The 19906-nt window shown below is 45.1% G+C and overlaps 1 protein-coding gene across 1 annotated transcript in view; it reads right to left on the bottom strand.

The window, feature by feature from the left end:
• Positions 1 to 17556, bottom strand: part of frem2a (FRAS1 related extracellular matrix 2a) — a 45333-nt gene extending 27777 nt beyond the window's left edge. The window contains exons 1-3 of the mRNA XM_042708597.1: positions 12420 to 17556; positions 10183 to 10272; positions 1862 to 2008 (exon numbers count right to left, since the gene is read on the bottom strand). Of these exons, the coding sequence (XP_042564531.1) occupies positions 1862 to 2008; positions 10183 to 10272; positions 12420 to 17403 (5221 nt within the window). The 5' untranslated portion in view covers positions 17404 to 17556. The remainder of the gene's footprint in view (positions 1 to 1861; positions 2009 to 10182; positions 10273 to 12419) is intronic.
• Positions 17557 to 19906: the final 2350 nt, after the last annotated feature.

The raw sequence follows: 19906 nt of genomic DNA, 5'->3' as shown, positions 1-19906 counted from the left end.
TCCACGCTGTACACTGCAACCTCACACGCTTCGCGTCACCGCTTCATGCCATGAGCCAATGAGGAGTTCCACTGAGCGCTCGAGTTGACGAAATGTTCTACACGGTACTGCAAAATGACGCTTAATCTCTGTGAAGTTAAGCCAGAAGCTCAATTACTTACACAAGTAAATGTAGCAGGTCTGCTCACTAGCTGACTACACGTGGTGATTTGGAAGAAAAATGAATGAATGTAAAGTATAATTTGCTTTGTTGACTAGATCATCCTTTGGAGGGATCACTATTGGATACAGCCTCTGGTAGACTCGCACTGCCATATCTCAGCTGAGGCCTCACTGTACACATCCAATCCAAATGAAATTCAAAGAATGAACTGAAAAGTGAGTGGGGGAATCTTCAAAGGAAAGGCTCCTCAGGTTGTCGGCGGGAAAAAATGATGTACAGAAACAAAGATAGGAGAGAGAGATAGAGAGGCAGACGCAGAGACAGAGAGAGAGAGAGAGAGAGAGAAAGGTTCTTTTACAATTCTTTCTTGAGTTACAGCAGGGGGTAAGGCTCCATCGATAACAAGTTTAGCCTCTGCGGCCCATAAGGTGAAAGAAGAGAGGGCAAAAGCAAGTGAGAACCGCGGGAGAGCGCGACACGGGGCGAGGAAGGCAGCGGGGGCGAACGGAAGAGCGGCCATCCTCAAAAGAAAGCGTCCAGCGGCCGTGATCCGGTTTGGCTGGTTAAGGCACGACGGGCTTCGCTCCCCACTGGTGACCCTGCGATGAGCCGACAGGCAGAGGAGAGGAAGGAGGTGAATGGAGAGAGGGATGGAGAGAGGGATGGAGAGAGGTAGACGAGAGGAAGAGGCTGCTTGGATGCGTGGGGCTGCAGGGCTCAGACTCGTTAAAACTTTGTTCTCAACGAGCGTCGTAGGCACACACACACACACACACACACACACACACACACACACACACACATATTTCTACATGCGCATAGACTCTGAACTTGTATATATCACAGAGGGAATGATCTCAGTTCCTCTACCGATACGTTCCTTCAAGCAAGTTGTGTGATGTCTACGCCCTCTCCTTCCCGAATGTCTCTGTACCTGATAAATGTAATCGCCCAGCGCTGGAAGTAAACTTCATCATCTTTGAGTGCCTGAAAATAAACCTGATTCCAGAGCAATGCTGCTGTGATGTGAGCAATGGAGCGACTACAGTGTGCAAATCCACTACATGGGTCTGTTTTTTAGACTAATGACCTGATCGATTATAGCCTGGGTGAGGATGGCTTCAATTATCCCCTTGTTGCTCGGATTAGAGGGGCTCATTTATTTTCATTTGCTTCAAGTAGTCAGCCTCTCTCCCTCTCCCTCCCTCCCTCCCTCCCTCCCTCCCTCTCTTTCTCCCTCTCTCTCTCTCTCTCTCTCTCCCACACACAGGTGAGGGCTGCGTTGTTGGAATATGAATGTGGACCTCCCGTGAGCTGTGTGCTGTGGGGTCGGGGTAGAGATAACCAGGTGTTTGCTCTGCCCTCTGCTCCGGAGATGTGAGCCGCCGCGCCGCCACTTTCATGTTTGTCCCAGAGATGCACAAAGCGGCAAAAAAAAACCTTTCTGGAGAAAAAAAAACCCCCATCTCGACAGCGTGTTCATGAGACTCTTGAGATAAGCTGAAAACGCTTGAAAGGCTCAAAGTGGCGGTTCGTCTACCACGAGACGTGCTAATGATCAAAAAGATATTTTCCCTATTCTGAACTTCAGGGTTTAATGTTGACCACATTCATTTATTTATTTTTTTCTCTTGTTTTTCCAGTGGAGGATGGGGGGGGGGGGGGGGGGGACTAGGGGGGGAACTGAAAGCTACTTACCAACAAATGAGGTTTCTCCCAGGTAGCCTCGTCTGGTGAGGACCACTTCCAGGAACTTGTCCTCCTCGTCCACCACATAGCTCTCCCTTTCCAGGGAGATCCAGGCCCAGTTCAGGCGGAACTGCTGGCTCTTCAGGCTGTTTCCTCCTTCAAAGCAAGCCACCATCATCATCAGTGCCATTTGCCATAATTTTTTTTATCACAGCATCAATTTAAAGAAATAGTGGATAATTCACTTGCTGTTTAAATACCCTACAAATGTATTAGAATTTGGTAAGAGTGACTCGCTAAATGACAATATACCTTTAATAAATGTCCCAAACAATGTAAAAATGGATCCAATAAGTTACGCTTTAAACCTCCAAGACCCAAGTCCATCTCAGAAGACTGTTTCTTGATGCAATAAAAGAGCTGACAAAGCAGAGTCTCAGTATGGGTTTTCTCTTGCTGGTTTAATGCTATTTCCTTCCAACAACTCAGAAAAAAGAATAATTTGCTCATCGAAAGCAAGTACAGACATTTCAGAATGTTCCAAACACCAAACCAAATGCGCGCACACACACACACACACACACACACACACACACACACACACACACACAGTATATACAGTATATACACACACGCTTGCACGCACACACAGACACACAGATTGAAATGGCTATCAGTCAGCTATAATTGATCATGTCTGGCCTAATCGTTAAAACTCAATGGTTCTTTAATATATAAAGCCATTTCTATATTAAGTGTAACTGAACTTTTGAACCTCCATCTATTGGTACATCAGTGAGTACTCTTCAGAGAGTATCAGAGAGATCCTCTTTTTTCTTTATTTCTCTCTCTCTCTCTCTCTCTCTTTTCCTCCTGGTTTGTGCGTGTGCGTGTGTGTGTGTGTGTGTGTGTGTGTGTGTGTGTGTGTGTGTGTGTGTGTGTGTGTGTCTGTGTCTGTGTGTAAGGGTGTGTCAAAGTGTCATGTGCACATTCATATTCTGCAGAGAAGTACAGCTTCATCTTTCCTTTTTCTTAACGACTTTTATCGGTTTCTGAGCGATCATTGATTGACTAGTGCAATTGCCCAAGTAATTAGTGTCTATCGGGTCTAGCTGGAATAACCCCTATCAAAGTCTCTCATCAGCATCTCTCTCACACACTCTCTTCCTCTCTTCGTTCTCCTCCTTCTCCTTCTCTCTCTCTCTCTCTCTCTCTCTCTCTCTCTCTCCCGTTCACTCATTCTTTCTTTCTCTGGAGCAGGGTCTACACATGAACTGGCCATGGGGAAGTTGCTGCCTTGCCTTCAAAGCCTGGGTCTTGTCTCTGAGGATTCAGCATAGGGGAATTCAAAGCAAGGATTTCCAGGAAAACTTGTGTCAGTAGATTGGCTGGAAAAACACATCCTCCAGAGTCGACTATTTCAAAGCTAGGAAGGACTTTAACGGTGCCTGCTTCAATTAGGACCCTCAAGAATAAAACTGATCAGACACACACACACACATGCGCACGCACACACACTGGCACACACACACAACAAACGCACATACACATGCGCACACGGAAAGTGATAAGACACACGCCACGCGTGCACACACACACCACACACACGCTCTGGTGTGTCTTCCCTCATACATATTTAAATCATGCCTCTTGAACCACATGTGTGCACTGATAAGAAGCTGCAGACTGCTGCCCATAACACAGCACCGTCATATGCAAAGCATCTTCAGTGATCTACCATGCCCATGGGTTAGGATTTAAGTTAGGTCTAATCAGCCCCTTCTTAATAAACCTTCCGTGTGTGTCAAACAGAGAGCATACCACATGATTCCTAAGTGTCTTTTAAGCCACCAAAACGAACATCCAACACGGCCTATTCTGACAGTTTCCAAACAGAGACTAATTTGTTATTTTAACCAATTAAACTGTCTCACATCGCAAGCCCATGTTTCACATGCAAGGGATGTTGCTGGTATAAACCTGAACGCGTGTAGGTTTGCATGTGCGTGGGGGCCAGTGGTTGAGTGGTGTCCAGTATAAACCTGAACGCGTGTAGGTTTGCATGTGCGTGGGGGCCAGTGGTTGAGTGGTGTCCAGTATAAACCTGAACGCGTGTAGGTTTGCATGTGCGTGGGGGCCAGTGGTTGAGTGGTGTCCAGTATAAACCTGAACGCGTGTAGGTTTGCATGTGCGTGGGGGCCAGTGGTTGAGTGGTGTCCAGCTCATGGGTGTGTGACTGAAAATCACATCCCCCAGAGAAATAAAGATAAATGAAATCCTTTACATCCTTCATCTCTTTCTTTCATCTTCTGTTTCTCCATCTGTGCTCTCTCTCTCTCCCTGTCTCTCTTTCTCTCTCTCTCTCTCTCTCTCCTCCTTTTTTTTCTCTCTCTCTCTCATCCTCAGAGGAAGGACACTTTTGCTACAGCCTATAAAAGGTCAGACCTCAGAAAGCCCAAACGGATACTGGGGTTCATCTCTCTGACGATGGGCATCTAACATTCCTGAAGACAGCAGACAGGAGAGCAGTAGTGTTTCTCCACACGCCGGCATTCAGCTTTTAAAAAGCAACCTTCTCTTTAAAAGATTCTGTACAGTACATAAGATGTCCACCTCCCCAAAAAATCAAAGCTATGTTCAAAATGTTTGTATAGTCAGTATATCATGATACTACAATTATTAGAAGTGGTAAGAAATGGTAATCGTTATCATTTTAATATCCTCTTCCTTAGGCAATACAGCGTGGTGTTGATGTCTATGGGTAATCGCTCTCTCTCTATCAAGATGAAGTAACTGGTAAATTGTGCGTTTGTGTGGCAATGATAAGCAAACTAAGGAGGTTTTTTTCTCACGAGAGCAAAAGGGGAAATGTGAGTACAGTATTTCAGTCCATTAGGTTTACAGCGAGCAGCTTAACCCTCCTATTATGTTTGGGGTCAATTTGACCCCATTCAATGTTTAACGTCTCTAAATAAATGTTTGACATCATTTTTTTTGCTTCATATTTAATGACTTTTCCTAATTTAGTGGGGACAACTGGGTAAAGACAAAATTAACATGAGGATATGTTTTCAATGTCCTGTACACATACTTTACGCATAGGTGTTGTTTGGGGTCAATTTGACCCCAGGCTGTTTTAATTGTATAAAATATACAAGAAATATCAACTTTTTTCATCACATTGTTACTTTTCTTGATAAAAGAAATAGTTTTTCACTCCAAATGTTATAGATAGCAACAATATGTACTTAGAAATAATATGAAGCCATAAAAACACCAGAAGGATATCTCTTTCCAATTTTAGGTCAATCAGTGAGATTTTATGGGGATCTGCATATTTCTCCATAGTCGCGTAACATGTATTCTGGATGTATAAAGAGGGTGGGTGGGGGTATTGTTTTATTTTTAAGGGCTATTTAGGTAGTCAACAAACAAACCTAAAGTACCTGACACAAAAACGTGGGTAAAAAAAAGAATTATAATAATTTTTTGGAGGTTTAAATTGCTGGGGTCAAATTGACCCCAAGCATAATAGATGTGGCTAAAATTTGAACATAATAGGAGGGTTAAAAGAGATAGATGCAGGCAGCCTGGGCCTGAGCAGACAGCTTGACTGTTAAAGAGGGAGAGATTCGAAAAATTCACACAGAGGGCTCCGGGAAAACGATGAAGACAAACCAAAATAAGACCAAGTCAACATACAAGCCTGCACTGGAGAAGCAAGGTTGAAGAAGTGAACGCATCTGTCCTTTTGTCAGCCTGAACAATGAGGGGGTGTTTACTGAGTGGGCGTCCGAGGGGTCGTAAGTGTCCTGACAAACACCCGCACCTTCAGAAAGTAATAAACCCCACCAGAGAGTGACTGTCAGAGCCCTCCATTGTCTGCCTTTAACATCACAAAGCTGTCACGATGACAGATCTCAAACCTTTAGAACAGGCCACACTTTATGGAGACCCACACCCTTCTCAATGCACCCCCAAGGCTGCTGCTGCTGCTGCTGCTTCTGCTGCCTTCACTGACTCTACTTCTCAGGGAGGAGGGTGACATTTCCTGCTCCTCTGAACTATTTGTGTCTCGGGTTTACACTTTAGAACAGCGTCACCCGCGCATGCTGAGGGCACAAGGATTGTCAAAAACATTTGTCCCTAAATAGTGTCACTGCCTTCAAAATTTGATTCTGAGGAAGGGGACCAAGGCAAATCAATCATAATCAATCCCTACTTGACTGCCACATACATAGACTCCCAGGTCCTCTGCTGGTCTGATGAACTGTGCCAAGTGTTTCAGCTCATAACTCACACCAATGAAACAATCCCCCAGACCCCCCCCCCCCCCTCCCGCCTAAGCACCCCACCCCGCCCCACATCCCCCAACCAAACTGAATGAGTCCGCTGTAGCAGCGTCCTCACAGATTCACCTTCACAGCCATCCAGCAGAGCTCTGGGATCATTATTTAATGTTTCTCCACAACAACCACCTCAAACAAAAAAGGTAAAAAGAAGCAAGATGCTGGGTCCTGGAGGCAATTACAAAGAAGTGTGGAGGCCCTGAGGCAAAAGGGGTTCTCTGCTACTCTCCGATCAGGAACACAATAAAAAAAAAAAAGGCTGCCAAATATTCAGAGAGCCAATGCAATTGATGCAACTTCAAGAAAGCATGGCGTTCCCTGAGCAGTCACTAGTCTCAATCACTTCATGAAGATAATTGGCATTAATCCAGGACAGTTGCAAAGCATCGCTCTCAAAACTTACAGTTAATGATTGTCAACAATGCAGATGAACATAAATATACAGTGCACAGCATACTGAAATGAGCTTCACTCAGACAACAGCCTTTCTTCTTCAAAGCCAAAGAAAAAAATATGACCATAAAAAAAAAGCAAACAAATAAATAAATAAATAAAAACAATTCCTACCAAAAGAAAGTTTCCCCCCTCATGATGCGCCGCCTCCAGCTCTCCCCATGCCTTGTCTCTGCTCTCAGACAACGGCGCTTATTAGTGGTGTTAGATCAGCCCAGCGCTGGCCTTGGGGACATGGCTACCCGTGTGCCCTTGAGGCCCTCAATCAGCTCCACACCTGTCTGTCAGAGCCACGTGGTCAAAGCTGAACATAAATCATTCTCACTGTTAACCTCCGAGGCAGCCACAGCCACAGTCTGACCTTTTGACTGCTGGCCTGAAAACAACATCTTTTATCTGGTTTTTAGTTCTCTATAAAATGTGCTTTCTCTTTACAATAATGCTACATACGTAACATACTAATACATGTTACAGAAGCTACACACAAAGAATGTCAAAGAATCAGTAAAAGTCTGCGATGAAAACACATCAATACTGATTTCAATGTCAACTGTAACTACCGCCTTATTGCCTGCAGGCACTCTAGAATATGAAATTATTCTCTGCAAGTGATGCCGTCTAGAGAAACCCACATGATTAGTCTTGCTCCAGAGACTTTGCAGTGATTAGCTATTGTTACTCAAATCACTGAGGGTTTGTACAGAGGCCCGTGTCTATCAGTGGCACTTCTCCTGCATGCCGAATATTACACGTTGGGAAGACTACAGAAAAAAATTGTGTGCTTATACGCACTTCACTTCAAATTCACAGTTACAGAAAATAATGGGACTAAATTTAGTCTCTTACACAACTATGTCAATCAGGTCATTTATTCAACCAACATGACTGTGGTATGAGAAAGGGGGTCAAGAGTCTGAGAGCCCACGGTGTAGGGATCATACCTCCAGGCCACTGAGAGGGACGGAGAGAATGCGGGGAGTTCAAACAGGGGTTCGAGATAAAGAGCGGGGGGGGGGGACAGGGGTTAGAAGCTCAGACCAGATTCTGAGAGACAGAGGACAAAAGGGGCGCAGACAGTTGAGACCAATTCCCCTCCCTCGTTTCACAAAAGCCACAGTTGATCTGTGTTAACGTGCATCCATGCTTTCAGATGTTTACATCTGGGAGCAGAAGCTAAGAATTAATTCTGCCTTAAAAAAACCCCAAAAAAAACCCACTTAAATTCTATTATGTGGTCCCATGCGTGGGAATCAAACACTATTTCAAAGGGACAATGTCCCAACACAAACAACTGTGCCCTAGCAACAACTACGGGTGCTGAAAACAATTTTAATTTCATACAATTTAAGTTGGACTCCTTGCCAGTCACCCCACACTGTGCTGCTGAAGTAGCAGGGGATTTGCCTGATAAAAGACTGTGTTTAAGCTGCTGGAGAATCTTCAACAAAAGTAGTCAATTTATAGACAGCTCGGGATGAGAGGGGGAGAGAGAGAGAGGGTGTCACACGGTAACAGGAAAGGGAATTATTAGTGAGGACTTGGATTTCTCTCAGAGACAGCCAGGGCTGCAGGGGAAGCACTGCTGCCCACACTACCTGGCACAGCACATCACAGCCTCTTTGCAGGAAAAGCACCGACAGGTTTGAAGGCACTCTAATTAGGGCTCCGTCTTGCGGGCATTAAGGGCTCCAGATTGTTTGTAAATCATAGCGCTGGACTTGCAGATTACAGCGTGCCAGCCAGAGGGTAGGGACCCTTTCAGGAAAGCCACAAATGGCATGTGTATCACTTGTGATGTGACGGTGTGTGTGTGTGTACACGTGTGTGTGTGTGAGTGTGTGTGTGTGTGAGTGTGTGTATGTGTACACGTGTGTGTGTGTGTGTGTGTGTGTGTGTGTGTGTGTGTGTGTGTGTGTGTGTGTGTGTGTGTGTGTGTGTGTGAGAGAGAGAGAGAGTGTGTGAATAAGAGTGAGAGAGAGAGAGAGGGAGAGAGCGAGAGAGAGTGAGTGAATGAGAGAGCAAGAGAGAGAGTGTATGTGGAGGGGCTTTGGTTGCTGTGGCATGAGGAAGAATTATGCCAGGGTCTACTGCATTTGCAGTACTGTATTTGTCTACTCTCTTACGGAAAAAGTCTCAAACTTGCCTTCCAAATCAAAGCAGTCATGTCTAGTTGACTGAGACAAAGGCAAATAATATAAAAACAAAATGAGAGCCCTACAGAGACCTACAGAAGGGTGGTGGGTCAAAAGAACCAGACACAGTCCATGGCATCTAAAAAAACTTTCATTTGTGTCTGTAAGGTCAGTGAAAACCATGCTAACAGATCGGTGGGCTTTCCTAAACAAGAGAGGGGCAAGTAACGAGCAGAAAGACTCCAGGTGGACTACCTTCTAGGTGGGATTGGAGCGAAAGATGTCATAATTCTTCCTGTGGCCCCTAAAATCACAGGGTGAGCTTGAACATCTCTTAAACGTCAAAGGTTCCCCTCCGTACACCTCAAATCTTCTGCTCCTCCTGTCTGCCCCCACTGATTTTCCCTTCAGAAATAACAGGGAGGGAACAAGTGCTACATGCAAACTCAGGACACAAAAAAACCTAATAGACCCCTGAACGCCCAAAACACAGTTTATAAAATACAGCTGCTCCTCCAGTATTTTCCCAGTCCCAGCACTGAAATGAGCCCTTCAACGCTCTCCATATAATTACCAGTCTGGCCACAGGTACGGCCTTGTTCCCAGGCCTCTGGCTCGAAGTATTTGCCGTCTTGCTTCTGGTGTTAAATATCAAACACTTCTTTGTAGTGGGGGTCGTGCTACGTCTAAGACCTCTTATTTGACTTTGGGTCCCACCAACAAAGACAATTAAATACTAATATGGGACTTCCTGAAGAGATAAAAGCTAAATATCCCCGTGTGGACATATTGATTAGATGTATATATTATTTGGGTAGGTTTAATGTAATAGTTGTGATAATTAATTGAACAAAACAAAACAGTTCCCTATATATGTAAACAGATATGTAGGACGTGTATTTTATGTTTTTGTGTTTTTTAACTGCGGGACCTGCTTGTATAAATGCTTCAGGATGTAAATACAGCCACGGGGAAATACAGAGACACAGGTCAAATAGAGAGCTCCTTCCCTGTCTGCATCCTATAGTGTCTATTCAGAGAGTACACAGGAAACAACATATACAAAAAAGATTTTATGACCGGCACTTGGAGGCAAACACTTGTGCACACTGATTCTGTAAACTCCGATATTTGCACAATATGTGGTGCATTGTGCTTTACAGTGACTTGTCCACCCCTATAGGCTGCAGACAGGCACGCCTCTGTAAAGAAGAGGAAATGCCCTAAACACATTGGTTTGGTGCTTCTTCAGTCCCTATACAGAATCTTTTCTCGGTGGCCCACCAGTCACTAACCGAGAGAGAAGCATCTTGTGTTCCCTCGATAACAGCTTTACTTGTTGTACAACCCACTGCAGATTCGGATCATTTCAGTAGCGTTCCAAAAAACATCTTACCGTTGTCCTCGACGGAGAAGTGAAACAAGTCGCTTGTTGCATTATCATTGTCCTTCAGCACGTAACTGATCTTCTGGTCATCGATGTCAGCTGAAAGCATAAACAAGATATTTCTGTCATCAAGGGTACGTTCAATCCATTCTAAACAAACAGTGTTTTAGTGTGAAATCCATCATAGGCTACAATAAATATGCAGGTGCAGCATATTATTAATTAATACATTTATACGCAATAATGTGTGCAGGACCATGGAAAATAACTGAAAGAGAACTATGCTGAAAATAACTGAAAACGACTCTCTCTCTTGCTCCCTATTAGTCTTTCACATTTGACGGCAAACATTTTTTAGGAGAAAAGCCCTTTGAAGCGAATCGTGGGCCAAGAGTGAGTGCCAGGTGATCTGTTGGGGAAACTGTGTCAGCAAACTATTCAAATAACAGGTGACACACAGTCATGTAATGACAGGCAAGGACACAAAGATGTTTTTAGAGGCCCGATTCCAGAAGGCACAGCTTTTCAGCACATCTGCTTCCGTCTCTCAGAAAAAACTGGTGTTGATAGACCACCAGCTGAACATTTTGCCAAACGCTATCAACACCCCCCCCGACCCCTCTTTCACACTCTCTTCCCTTAATTATTCATTCGGGGAAGGAAGACTCATAAAAATGTAAACCCCAAATTTGTTATGTATGCAACAGTGAAGCCATCTCCAGAAATGAATCTTCAACAACAACAAAAAAGACTGCTGCCCTCCTTCTCCAAGGGGGCTCTAAGATCGTCAAATATTTAGAGAGAGCAGTATGTGCGGCTGCGGAGAGTGACAGCGGGGAATGGCTGCGTAAATAAAGAGGAATGATTGTCCCTCGCGTCTGGCTGCCTCTGCTGATGGCACTGCTTGCCAAAGGTGGCTTTTCTGCCATGCCTGCCCTTTTCCTGTGGATGTGACACTTCACTGGCTGCTGCGCTGAGTGGAGCTGACGTGCATTTCACACCCCCACCATCACCCCCACCGTGTGAACACGTGGTGTCTGAGCATGTTCCTTTGTGTTTTTACCTTGTATGTGTATGTGTGTGTGTGTCCTCTGAGTGTGAGTGTGTGTGTGTGTGAGTGTGTGAGTGTGACTGTGTCATGTGTGTGTGTGTGTGGGTGAGTGTGTGTGTGTGTGTGTGTGTGTGTGTGTGTGTGTGTGTGTGTGTGTGTGTGAGTGTGTGAGTGTGAGTGTGTCATGTGTGTGTGTGTGTGTGTGAGTGTGTCATGTTTGTGTGTGTGTGTGTGTGTGTGTTGTGTGAGTGTCGTGTGTGTGTGAGTGTTGTGTGTGTGTGTGTGTGTGTGTGTGTGTGTGGTATGGGTGGGGGGGCAGGCGGGGGAGTATGTGTGGGAGTGGGTGTCTCTTGCTGTGTGTGAAGGTGTCCATGCACAGATGTGTGCCCTGTGTCTACACTGCTCCCTTGTACTACCTGCTCCTGAGGTGTGTTGGACATTCTGTTTGATATAAGCCAAACGTTCCCAATTGTACTTAGAAATTATTAATGCTGGTTTTTAGAGATTAATTATCTGTTTTGAATTCAGGAATTTAATTTCCCCTTTTTAATGTGTTGACCTACTACCAAACATCACTGGCCAACATGGCAAATTTCCCATAAGTCATAAACATAATGCTTGAATTAAATATTGTTGGTACTACTAATTGCTCCTGGGAGGGAAACTGGATTGCTGCTTCAAATATCACAACTGGTGTTTACATAAATCATGTCTTACAATTCCTCTCTCTCTTCATCACTGTTCTGTTATTTATGAGCTGAATATCCTCATAGAACAAATTAACATCTTGCAAAATTCGATTCCAGGGGAACCAATTTTGGAATATCTCTGGGAAGGAAAAATAATTCTCTAGTCAGTGTCAAGTCCTCTAACAAGAAAGTGTGTGATTAATTAATTACGAGCTGAGCAGCTGAGGGGTGTGCTTGTCCCTTTTTGGGGTTGAAGCTAACAACCAGTGACAGTCACCAGCCTTTATCCTCGGCAGAGGTTAGGAAGCTTAAGATTTTAGATTTCAGACAGCGCGGAGATTGCAGGCTTCAATAATTGAAACGCCGCCCCAGCCTCTAAAGGATGGAGTTTTTAAACTGCAAAAGCAATTGTTCTAGGAAAAGCATTCGTTCTCCACTACGATAAAGCAGAAATTCAGTTTTCAAAAGCATTTTTCAGCGTTAAAATTGTGGCGGTTTTGTATTACCTTGAGAGAAGGTGGAGATGGAGTCGTTCCCCTTGCCCAGGTGGATGAGGTAGCCATGCTCTGGTTGACCGGTCACGCGGAACAACAGGGCGGCCGCAGGGCTGTCTCTGTCCTCGGCCCTCAGGGACTTGCTGGTAATCGGGAAGCCCAGGTGACCTGTAGACAACATCTTCAAAGTCGTGGCACCTTTATTCAACACAATCTGAGGAGCCCCGTTGTCTACTGACACGATGGTGATCTTCATGGTCTGAGGCTTGCGCGTCTCAAACACTGTGTCAGGGAAGACAAAGAAGTCGTTGTGAGTGCCGTCTGTGATGGTGAAGGAGAAGCTGTCCTCTTCGGAGTCTGTGCCGTCGTGCTTGTAGCTGATCATGTTCTCGTTCAGGTCCTGTTTGGTGAAGGAGGCGATAGGCTTGCTGTTGTTGAAGAGCAATTTGCCATGAATGGGCAACTGGGTGATTGTGAACTTCAGGAGGCGTTCAGGTGTGTCTTGATCCTCCACCGTCAGCTCAAACGGTGTGATGAGCTTGCTCTGGCCTTCTGTTGCCAACAAATCGTGGAGAGTCAGGACGGGCTTCTTGTTGTCCACGTCCACAATGGCTACACGGAAGGTACGAAACACTGGGTTGTAGCCGTCGGTGGCCTCAAACTCAAAGCTGTCCATTTTCACTTCGTCGTCAGCGGTGTGGATGTAGTAGACCTTGCTCCCAGCCAGCTCTAGCTGCGTGAAGGAGGCGATGGGGATGCCGGGCGAGTCGGTGCACTCCAAGTGTCCCCTGACTGGGGCTCTGGTGATGGTGAAGACCAGATGTTCGTCTGGGCTATTCAGGTCACTGGTGCTGAGCAGGTCAGTGGTCAGTGTCACTCGGCCTCCTTCTTTCAAAGACACACCTTTGCTGACCACATCAGGGAAGACCATGTCAATGCTGCTCACTGTGATGTAGAAGTATCTGTCGATGAGTGCGTTAGGGCCATCTGTCACGTCAAACTTGAGGAGGTCGCGGACGCCCTCTTGGCCATTGTGTTCATACAAAATGAATCCCTGATCCACTTCTGCCTGGGTGAAGTTCATGCCAACTGTGATGTTCTCCAGAACTCCCTGTGGAGTGGTCCTCTGCAGTAGTCCTTGACTCGGCCCATATCGCACAACGAACGTGAGCGTGCTGTCTTCTGAATCTAGATCAGTAGCCTTCAACAATTTGGCTGTGATTTCCTTGGTTTCTCCCACCTCCACCTCCAGTCCGTCGTTTATGAGCATTCTGGGTGTCTCGTCGTCCACAGCGATGATCACAATCTTAATGGTGCCCTCCACTTTGTGCTTTCCGTCGGTGAGGATCACATCGAAGCTATCCTCTGTGGTCTCAGAGTCGTCGTGCTCATAGATGACACTCGACGCTTCCTTGATCTGCTCCAGTGTGAAGTTTGTGACTGGGATGGAGCCAGTCGCCAGCTGATTTAGGATGGAGCCATGCTTGGGAGGCTTGGTGATGATGAAGGTTAATTCTTCTGCAGGAATATCGGCATCAGCTCCGTTCAGGATTGGAGTGTCGATAACAATGTTCATTCCCTCCATCACTAGAAACTCTCTGGCAAAAATTTCAGGCTTCTCATCATTGGTCGGAATGATCACAATGGGGAAGAAAAGCCTCTCTGAGAAGTTGATACCATCTGAACATCTGAAAGTAAACCTGTCCTCCACCGGCTCCACTGTTTTGTGTATGCTCTGTACATAGTAGACGTTTCCGTCCTTAATGTCTTTCATAGTGAAAGCGCTAACAGCTGTGCCTGATCTGGACTTCTCTGAACCTGGAGCAGGGGATATGTTCTCTATGTAACCTGAGGATGGCTGGACAACGATTGTGCACAGGATGTCATCAAGAGGCGTGTCTGGATCTTCAGCGCTTATATGGTCACTACCAATAGAGGTTTTTTCTCCCTCTAAGACACTGAACGGGGGTCTAACCGTGATCTCCGGGGGTTTGCTGTCAACAGGGAGGATAGTGACGAGAACCCGCACTCCATTCACTTTGTTTCCGCCCACAGTCCATTCGTCAGACATATCTGAGAGGGTCAGGTTGAAGGCATCCTCTTTGGTGATGAAGCCAACCTCTCCGCTTGTGTGAGCATACACGACCAGCCCGTTGATGACGTCGGCTTGGGTGAACTTGCTTGCAGGTGCCCCGTTTACCAAGATCTCCCCAAGAACTGGGGCGTCCTCCAAGATAAAGGTCAACATGAGGTTATCAGTGTCATCATCTTCCCCCTGGATCACACTGGATGTGATCTCTGTGGCACCATTCTCTAGGACTTCCATGGTGGAGCCGATCGTCCCGGCTTGCATGCTGATTTTGGGTGCCTCGTCATCGATGAGCTTCACCACAACTTTCACAGTGATCGGGACCAAATGGATGCCATCGGTGACCTCCAACTGAAATGAATCACCATTGATCTCATCCCCGTTGTGTACATATAAGAGTGAGCCATCCCAGACATCCGTCAATCTGAAAGTATCACCTTTGCTTAGATCACCACTTTTGAGCTGGAGTTTGCCATGCTGAGGAAGAGCAGTTGCAGTAAAAGTCAGGTCTGTATTCTCTGTGTCAAGGTCATTGGCATCGAGCTCAACATTTTTGATAACATGTGTTCCATGTTCAAGCACAGTGAAGCCAGTGTTTACGATCTCTGGTGGTTTATTGTTAACCGGTTGCACGTGTATGGTAAAGACTCCCTTCACACTATTTCCAGCTGCGTCTTCTACCGTGTAATGAAACTGGACCACGTGTGGAATGATTCCAAGTTCTATATCTGGGGGGCTAAATGAAATTTTGTGATGGTTGATTTGTGCCTGTGTGAAGTCATCAATCTCTGTGTCTGGGCTGTCGGTTAAAACGATAGACCCAAACACCAACGGGTTGTTCTCATCTGTGTCTGCTGGTGGCGCGATGACGGTGTATTTCAGGTCGCGATCATCGGAATCAAGGTCTGTGTAACGGAGGACATTTTTGCTAAAGTGAGTGAGCTGGTACTCGTGCACGACCATCTGTAGGCTGGTTCCTGGGAACAGCACAGGTGGGATGTCATCAATGGGCAGGACTCTGATGACGAAAGTATTGTCTCCAGACTGATTGGGAGGGTCATTGTCATCTTCAACTGTAAATATAAACTGATCAGTGACCGTCTCGGTACTATGGGGACCGGTGTGACGATAGAAAAGTGTTCCGTCTGTGATGTCTTTCTGTTGCCACTCAGACACCACCTTTTCATAGACCTCATCCTGTGAGTTAAACTTCCACGAAGAGGGGTCTTCTGGGGCTTCGGACTGTCTCAGTAGCACCTCGCCAATAGTTGAGAATGGAGGCTGAATGGTGAACTTAATGGTGGAGTCTTCAGAGTCCACATCAGCTGCACTTAGCATTAGAGGGGAGATTGGCACCATCTGATGCTTGAACAACACCAGTCCTGTATTAGCATTGACTATGGGAGCCTCGTCATCCATTGGTACAATGGTGATTGGAAACAGGAACTCAACTTCATTCTTATCATCTGTCATTCTGAAAATGATGTTATCGCTGTAGGTGTCACTGCCATCATGCTGATAGACAACCACGCCTGCATCTAGCTCTTCTGGGGTGAAATGCTTTCTACGGGAACCAAGCACAGTGAGCTCACCATGTCGGAGACCATCAATGACACTCAATTTAACTCTGTCCAAGTTGTCCTCGTCACTGATTTCTAAGTTGTGCGATGTGACTAGTGATCTGGATTGACCCTCGTACAAAAGCTGGCCTGTGTTTTTGGTTACGACCGGGGCAAGAGTGTTCATGGGTTTCACAACAATCATGAAAGCAAAGGGGTCTGAAACGCCACCGTCAGTGTCCAGCACCTCAAATTCAATCTGGAAGATCCTCTCTGTATCTGAGTCAAGAGAAGGTGGCTTGTACGCGATTTTTAAATCAAAAAGGTCCCTCTGATAAAAAGCAGTAATTGGCAAGTTCCTGTCATCTGTACTCACAATATAGCCTTCTTCAATGGAAAGAGGAGAGGTGATGTTGAAAATGAGTTCCTCTGGACTTGACTCTATATCGTCTGCTGAAAGCATGTCAGGAGTTATAGCCGTCATGACAAACTGATCAACTTCCATCATCATCATTGAAACAAAGCTGGGTTTCGGAGGTGTGTTTTCCTTTCCCACTTGAATGCGCACCATAACATGGAAAAATTCCTGTTTCAGCAGATTCCCCTCTTTATTATATAGTTCAACTACCATGGGGATATAGTCTTTGTTGGGCGACTTGTTACTAAACGTGTGCTGATAACGAATGTCTGATGTAAGGAATTCATCGCAGTCCATCATTTTCCCCAGTTTATCTTCATCATCTACAACTTTGCCATATCTGGGTAGTGCGCTGCTGCTGGCTAGAGAGGTGACCTCGCATTGCTCTGAATCTCTGTCAAAGGTAAAGTCCAATATTTTGTTGTCGACAGGATTGCTGACACCATTAAAGCTATCGACGGTGAGTGGCATGTTTTTGGTAATTACTTCTAACTGTGTAAAAACTACCTCCACCTCCATCATAAACGGTATGATGATCGTGTCGCTCTGCGTGTCATACCTGAGTTGCAGTCTCACTCTGTCTCTGACAGGACTCCTCGAACCGTAATGAAAGTACCTGACATCATTGGGACCAAATTCACAGGGAAACTTCTTTGGCGAAAGATGTCCGGGTCTTTGAGAGAGGGGATCATTGTCTAGGACTGTTATGCTGCACCTGTCGTCCGGCTGAACGTCAACTACCAGATCATTGATGGGATCAATGTAGACTGATCTCCCAAAAGGCACGCGAATTCCGTTGTTGGCCACCAGAATAGCATCCTCCGACAGTTCAGATCTTAATGCATACGATAATCCGTAACTGTCTTGTCCCTCAACGGACAAGTTACACGTGAGAGAAACTACAACGACTAAAAGTCTATAAAATGCCATGATAAACGAGTCCGTTTCGTCTCCAGCCCGAAGCGTGGGCAGAATGTTTTTTTTACACTCCACCGATTTTAAAATCCGAGAGACAAGGAAAAGCAGAGGATGAAGTTGTTGAGTCCCATACGTGCATCGGGATGCTGAAACGGCATTCTCACTGGGTGCCCGCGCGCACTGAGTTTTAACTTCTGCCACTTGAGAACCTGTAGTAAAAAGAACACGCCCACTCCGACACGCCATTGGACAAAATGACAATGGAATGCACTCTTCTAATGTTGAATGCAGGTGGGCGATGACATTTGTTACTGACAGGAGTGTGACAGACACCTTTGGCTTGAGAATGAAGCTCTCATTTTTACCATACACTTGCCCACCAAATTGAAGAATACAACTTGATAGGCCAAACTCCTATTCGTGGAGATCGACTTCAGTTGTTTCAAAACAATGTGACAATAAGAAAGTAAGAACTTCTGAAGATGAATATCTTTTAGGCTACAGAAGCGATTAGGTACTTTGAAGCTGGTGTTGTAGATTTCAGTATAATGCGAAAGACATCGGTGCAAGTCGCTACGCAAAGGTCATTTGGCTCCCTCTTGTGTTGTGAAAGATGTAGCATATGAATTAAAACTCAATTATTGAAGATCTTCCCTTTGATCGGTTGTGAGTGCTTGTCAGAATAATATGGATTTAAGTTGATATGAACTAAGAGGCTGATATGCCTAAATAACCCCAAGCTGCACATGTACAGCATAGTAGTGTCTTTTTGTGTATAAAGGGTGTTAGACGGTGTCTTTAATCCATAATGAGACATAAAACTCTATTGTCCAAGACACAAGTAGAAGATGGACAGATGGAAAGAATAAGAAGAGAATGCTGTGGGGGGTGTTAGGGTTTTTTTGTTTGATCTTCCTACCCTGTTATTTTAGGAGCCCAGCTTCCAGCTGTCAGGTCTTTCACCAGTCCAGGGTCTGTGGTTGACACGCTGATAGCGAGGCTAGCTCACGTTTCTATCATCCCTGATCCTCACTGCCACATAAACGCGTAGATGTATGCATACTCTTGTGAAGGACAAGGGGGACCACAGGGAGAAAGAGGAAAAAAACAAAGAGGCTCACCAAAACTCACTCCATCATTAGAAAGCCAATGGAATGGATTGTTCCTTCTCACCTGGTCCAGCTGGGCATTCCTCTGGTTCCCTCGCTTCCTCAGATCTTCTGTTGAGGCCGCATGAAAAATGTAGGAGCCGCCTGACATTTACATTTTCTATGAAAGAAACATTTCCCTTTTGCCCCATAAAATGTGTCTGTGGTTTCTTTTACTGACATGACTCTTTCAAAAAACAGATGAGCACATTTAAACGATGATCGCATGGACGGAACTAGGCCTACTGTACTGTAGACAGCACCTATAATGAAATCTTGTAAAGCAGTTTTTTTTTTTTTTTTAAGCATGTGTTCTTTATCACTGACATTACATAGCGAGACAATCACTTATCATAAGAAAAGAAAATACTTTTTGGCCAACTTTATTCATCATTGGCCTAATCATGAAGAATTGCTTGTGTGCAAATACTATGTCTGCATACCATGGAATGAATCCAAATTTAGGTCATTGAACAGCTTAGGTAGCACTTCTAAAACTCCCCAGTCCTTCATCAGTATAAGTTGGACAGGTATACATACAGATCACTCTTTAGTGCAGTGGGTCAACAACCCTCTGATTTTTATTTTAACAATTTCAAATATTTTAACTTTCAAAGTGAAGTGAAAGAATCTGCCTGCACAAATCAAGACAGCAAAGACAGCAAGTTTCTTCTCATCCCAGAAATAGTAACAAATTCATTCAGCACTGCTATTTAATTTCCTTTCAATTAAGCTTGATCACCTGCTGGTAAATACACACATTTGAAATGGCACTGCCTGATCAACGCATTTCTGTCGAGACCGTAACCGGAAGGAAGCGTTCTCAGGGGCAGATGCTCCACTTACAATAGGGGACATCTTCCAGAGGCACGGACTGATGCAGTGGTGCCCTTGAGATCAGATCCAAAGAGAGTTTCTCAAAGAGACATGCACAAGTAGGGACACTGAAGAGCCTTGTTATGCATCGTTGCCCTTTATCATGCTTTAGAGATGCACTGGAGTTCTGATCAAGGACAAAGACAGCACAAAGACCAAGGACACTCTGGATCGGACCTATTGAGCATGGCCTACATGGATGACCTCCTCAACAGCAATGTCATGAAGTGTTACCTTCAATAATATTTCAGGCCTATTTTGGTCATATTCATCTATAAAACACTGAAAATATCATTTTTAACTCCCACTCGTCATTTTAGTTCAAACAGAGGGCATATCCCAAAAGCTATCACCATTAATACAGAGACAATCATTTTGAACTCTTAGATCCCGCTCGAGAACACTTTTGCAAAATGCCCCTCAGACACATTGTTGGTAATCTTGAATTTCGGTGGGATAAATGGTATGGAGAAATTTGACACAGAGTAACC

The sequence above is a fragment of the Clupea harengus genome, chromosome 8 (assembly GCF_900700415.2).
Source record: "Clupea harengus chromosome 8, Ch_v2.0.2, whole genome shotgun sequence".
Classification (NCBI taxonomy): Eukaryota; Metazoa; Chordata; class Actinopteri; order Clupeiformes; family Clupeidae; genus Clupea; species Clupea harengus.
This window is presented reverse-complemented; position numbering and strand designations above follow the sequence as displayed.